The sequence below is a fragment of the Lipotes vexillifer genome, unplaced genomic scaffold, assembly GCF_000442215.2.
Source record: "Lipotes vexillifer unplaced genomic scaffold, Lipotes_vexillifer_v1.1 scaffold1098, whole genome shotgun sequence".
In the NCBI taxonomy this organism is placed as follows: domain Eukaryota; kingdom Metazoa; phylum Chordata; class Mammalia; order Artiodactyla; family Lipotidae; genus Lipotes; species Lipotes vexillifer.
Window position 1 is genome coordinate 219,329 of NW_006798559.1, and position 4,891 is coordinate 224,219.

The following is a 4,891-nucleotide window of genomic DNA, read 5'->3' on the forward strand; positions in this document are numbered from 1 at the left end:
GCGGAGGGGGGGGCGGGGGGGGGGTCTCACCCGCCGCTGCGACGCTCAGCAAGACGAACACTACCCGTAAACTCATCCTGCACAGACTGCGCTTCCGCCCTCTACTGCTCTCGCGAGATCAGCGCGCGGGCTCAGCGCTCGTGCCCCACCCCTTCCTGCGTGCGTCTCCCACAGCCATACCTGGTCGAGGGGCGGGGCTTGGGAAAAGGCCCGGCTGTGTGTGGTTCAGCTGTTCTCTCCGGGGTGAGACTTCTTTTCTTGGTGTCGGCGCCGTATTGTCCCCTGTGGAAGGCGTATCCACCTTTTTCTGGTTTCTTTGCTACGTAGCAGCCGCTACAGACCGTTACTCCCTCTTTTCTAATTTGTCCTCATACTTATGAGACAATATAGGCAGAGCAGGAGCTCCCTGGCCCGCGGACGATCCCACGGGAGTGACATCGCTGTGGCCCAGCGCCTCTTCGCCCCATGTTCTGCCTACATTTCTACCTTCTCCCTCTCTCGTGGTTCTTTCCCTGCCGTACACAGATATGTGGAAATCTGGAAACGGAAACCCACCTCATCACCTTTGTTATGGGAGTCTTTGCAACCCTGCTCCCCTCTCTCCTGACCCCACGGAAACTGCCCTCCGAGGTCGCCAAAGATCTTTTCTAAAAAGTCCATCCTTTATATGTATTTGTATGGCAGATTCACTTTGCTGTACACCTGAAACTGGCACAATATTGTAAATCAATTTCAATTGTACCCAATAAAAATTTAAAGAAATGGATCTTCCTTGGTGGTACAGTGGTTAAGAATCCACCTGCCAATGCAGGGGACGTGGGTTCGGGCCCTGGGCAAGGATAATCTCACATGCCGCGGAGCAACTAAGCCCGTGCGCCACAACTACTGAGCCTGCGCTCTAGAGCCCGTGAGCCACAACTACGGAGCCCGCGTTCCGCAACTACTAAAGCCTGCTCACCTAGAGCCCATGCTCCACAGCAAGAGAAGCCACCGCAGTGAGAAGCCTGTGCCCCGCAACGAAGAGTAGCCCCCACCCGCCGCAACTAGAGAAAGACCGTGCGCAGCAACGAAGACCCAACGCAGCCAAAAATAAGTAAATAATAATTTATAAAAAGTAAAAAGAAAATGGCGGGGGATGAGACTGGAGCAGAGCCTCCAGCCAGATTAAGTATTAAATGATCTAGGTTGCCATTAACACAGGTTGAAATGTAATCCTACCAAAAAGGATTACAGCTGCCAGGAGATATAACACTCTTCTGCAGTCTGAGTACAATATTTGGGTTATGTGGCATGCAGTTCTAGTCAGGTGAATTTCTGAAGAATTTTAAGGACTAGTATATGATGTAAATATAGTTTTCAGGAACAGGTACTTTGTTTTGCTATTTTAAAACCTTTTAGTCCAGTGGTTAGGACTCTGTGCTTTCACTGCCGTGGCTGGGGTTCGATCCCTGGTTGGGGAACTAAGATTCCACAAGCCAAGGGGCGTGGCCAAAAATAAAAATAATAATTAAAATAAATAAAAAATAATCTTTAAAAAAAACCCTTTAATATGCTTCTCTCTGTTTCTCTGTTGTAAGAAAATCTCTCACCCTCATTACTAAGGAGAGAATAAGAATCAGAGAGAAGTGAGAAATCTTTTACAAATTAGTTCAGAACTGTGACTCTGGCTTAAGGAAGTGAATTGGTAAATGAATGTTTCTAAAATTCTCTCCACCTCCCCTAAATAAATACTTGACTAGCATTAAAGGATTTGGCTTAGGACAAACGGTTACTAGACTTATCGTGGTGTATTTTGTAATGTATGCAAATGTCAAATCACTATGTAGTATACCTGAAACTAACAATATTGTCACTGAACCGTATTTCAATTTTAAAAAAAGGATATTGGCTTGGTGCACTCGTGTGCGTGTTTGTGTGCGCTTGTGTCTGTGCATGTAGGTAGGGAAATGGCAAATTATTAAGCCTCATCTTGTGTCCATATCATTAGGCAGGAGAGAAAATAAGGGTCCAAATCATGCAGAGTTTGTGGGCTATGTCCAGGGTTTTATATTTTATCTTAACATTAACGAGAATCCATTAAAGCTGTTTAAGTAGGGGAAAGATAGAGTAGGGAATTATTATTTATTTATGTTTTTTGGCTGCGTTGGGTCTTTGTTGCTGCGGGCTTTCTCTAGTTGTAGCGAGCAGGGGCTACTCTTCGTCGCGGTGTGTGGGCTTCTCATTGCAGTGGCTTCTCTTGTTGTGGAGCATGGGCTCTTGGCGCGCGGGCTTCAGTAGTTGTGGCATGCGGGCTCAGTAGTTGCGGCAGGTGGGCCCTAGAGCACGTGGGTTTCAGTAGTTGTGGCTCGTGGGCTCTAGAGCACAGGCTCAGTAGTTGTGGCGCAGGGGCTTAGTTGCTTTGTGGCATGTGGGATACTCCCAGACCAGGGCTCAAACCCGTGTCCCCTGCATTGGCAGGTGGATTCTTAACCACTGTGCCACCAGGGAAGTCCCCAGAGTTGGGAATTTTTGAAGATTAGTCTGGTCGTAGGGTGAAGAATCTACTCTTGGGGTGGTGGGAAGAGAAGAGTGGATTCAGAAGTTAATCAGGTAGGAGGATGTTGCAATAGTCCTAGTAGGACTAGCATAGGGACAGTGAGAATGGAGGGAAGTGGTTGGACTCAAGATAAATTTGGGAGGTAATACCAACAGACTGGATATAGGATATAGGCCTGGCTTACGTGAGGCAAAAATTTACTGTGGCACCTATTTCAGGTGTGTGGTTTTTCTCCAGGAAGTGCTGCTACCTAGAATAGGGGTAGAGAAGGCAGATTTTAGCACTAACTCCTAACTCACACCAATTTTGGTTTAAGGGAATGGTAGGGTGCAACTTGAATAAATCTTACATTTCCTTGTACTTCTTTGTGATAAAAATACTCAACAAATTTGGAAAAGAAGGGAATTTCCTCAACCTGAAGGGGGCATGTACAGAAACCTCACAACTAACATTATAGTTAACGATAAAAGACTAGATGCTTTCCTCCTGAGATAAGGAACCATGTCTGCTCCCACCACTTCTGCTCAACTTTGTACTGTAAGTAGCCAAGACAATTCAGCAAGAAAACAAAATAAGAAGCCTCCAGATTGAAAAGGAAGAAGTAAAACTATCTCTGTTTTCAGATAACGTGATCTTGTATAAAGATAATCCTGAGGATTTTCTAAAAATTTATTAGGACGAGTTCAGCAAGGATGTAAGATGTGAGATCAGTATATAAAAATCAATTATGTTTCTGTACACTTGCAACAGACAATCTAAAAATGAAATTAAGAAAAATTCCATTTACAGTAGTATCGAAAATAATAAAATAAAATTTAAGGATAAATGTAACAAAAGAAATGCAAAACGTACACTCTGAAACAATAAAGTATTATTTTTTAAAAAAATAAGCCCTAAATAAATGGAAATACATCCCGTATTCATGGATTGGAAGACATAATTGTTAGAACATCTATGCTCCCCAAATTGATCTACCAACACAATCCCTATAAAAATCCCAGGTGGCATCTTTGCAGAAGTTGACAAGCTGATACTAAAATTTATACGAGAATGCAAGAGACCCAGAATAGCCAATACAGGCTTGAAAAAGACAAACAAAATCAGACGACTCTCATTTCCCAATTTTAAAACTTATTACAAAATTACAGTAATTAGGACACTGTGGTACAGGCATAAAGATATATGGATGAATAGAATAGAATTGAGGGTCAGGAAATAAACCTATATATTTATGGTCAGTTGATTTTTGACAAGGGTGCTGACTGTTCAACGGGGGAAAGAATAGTCTTTTCAACAAATGGTGCTGGGATAACTGGCTAATAAACATATGAATGGTTGTTCAACATCATTAGTATTAGTTGAGTAAATGCAAATCAAAACCACAAAGAGATATCACCTCACACCTGCCATAATGGCTATCATCAAAAAACACACGAATAACAAATGTTGGTGAGGCTGTGGAGGAAAGGGAACCCTCGTACACTGTTGGTAGGAATGTAAATCTGTGCAGCCACTGTCGAAAACAGTATGGAGGCTTCTCAAAAAGCTAAAAATAGAACTACCATATTGACCCAGCAATTCCATTCCCGGCTATATATCTGAAAAAAAACATAAACGCTAATTCAAAAAGATACATGCACCCCAATGTTCATAGCAGCATTATTTACAATCGCCAAGATATGAAAGCAACCTGAATGCCCATCAACAGATGAGTGCGTAAAGAAGATGTGGTGTATATATACGATGGAAAACTACTCAGACATAAAAAACCCCCACAAACTTTTGTCTTTTGCAGCAACGTGGATGGACTTGGAGGGCATTATGCTAAGTGAAATAAGTCAGACAGATAGACAAATACTGAATGACATCAGTTATATGTGGAATCTAAAAAATACAACAAACTGGTGAATATAACAAAAAAGAAGCAGACTCACAGATATAGAGGGCAAACTAGTGGTTACCAGTGGGAGAGTGGGTGGTACAAACTACTGGGTGTAAGATAGGCTAAAAGATATAATGTACAACATGGGGAATATAGCCAGTATTTTGTAATAACTGTAAATAGAGTGTAACCTTTAAAAACTGTATTTAAAAAAAAGAAAATAATATGTTGGTGAGGATGTCGAGAAATTGGAGCCCTCAAACATTGCTGATTGGAATGTAAAATGTTGCAGCTGCTATGAAAAAGAGTTTGGCAATTCCTCAAAATGTTAAACATAGAATTACCAATATGACCCAGCAATCCCACTTCTACCTATAAACCCCGAAGAATTGAAAACAGGGACTCAAACGTTTTATATATATATATATATATATATATATATATATATATATATATATTTTTTTTTTTTTTTT

General features: G+C 41.8%; 1 protein-coding gene across 1 annotated transcript in view; it reads right to left on the reverse strand.

The window, feature by feature from the left end:
- Positions 1-4,891, reverse strand: part of TGOLN2 (trans-golgi network protein 2) — a 12,827-nt gene that overhangs the window by 3,250 nt on the left and 4,686 nt on the right. The window contains exon 2 of the mRNA XM_007470597.1: positions 31-109. Coding sequence (XP_007470659.1) covers positions 31-109 — 79 coding nt within the window. The remainder of the gene's footprint in view (positions 1-30; positions 110-4,891) is intronic.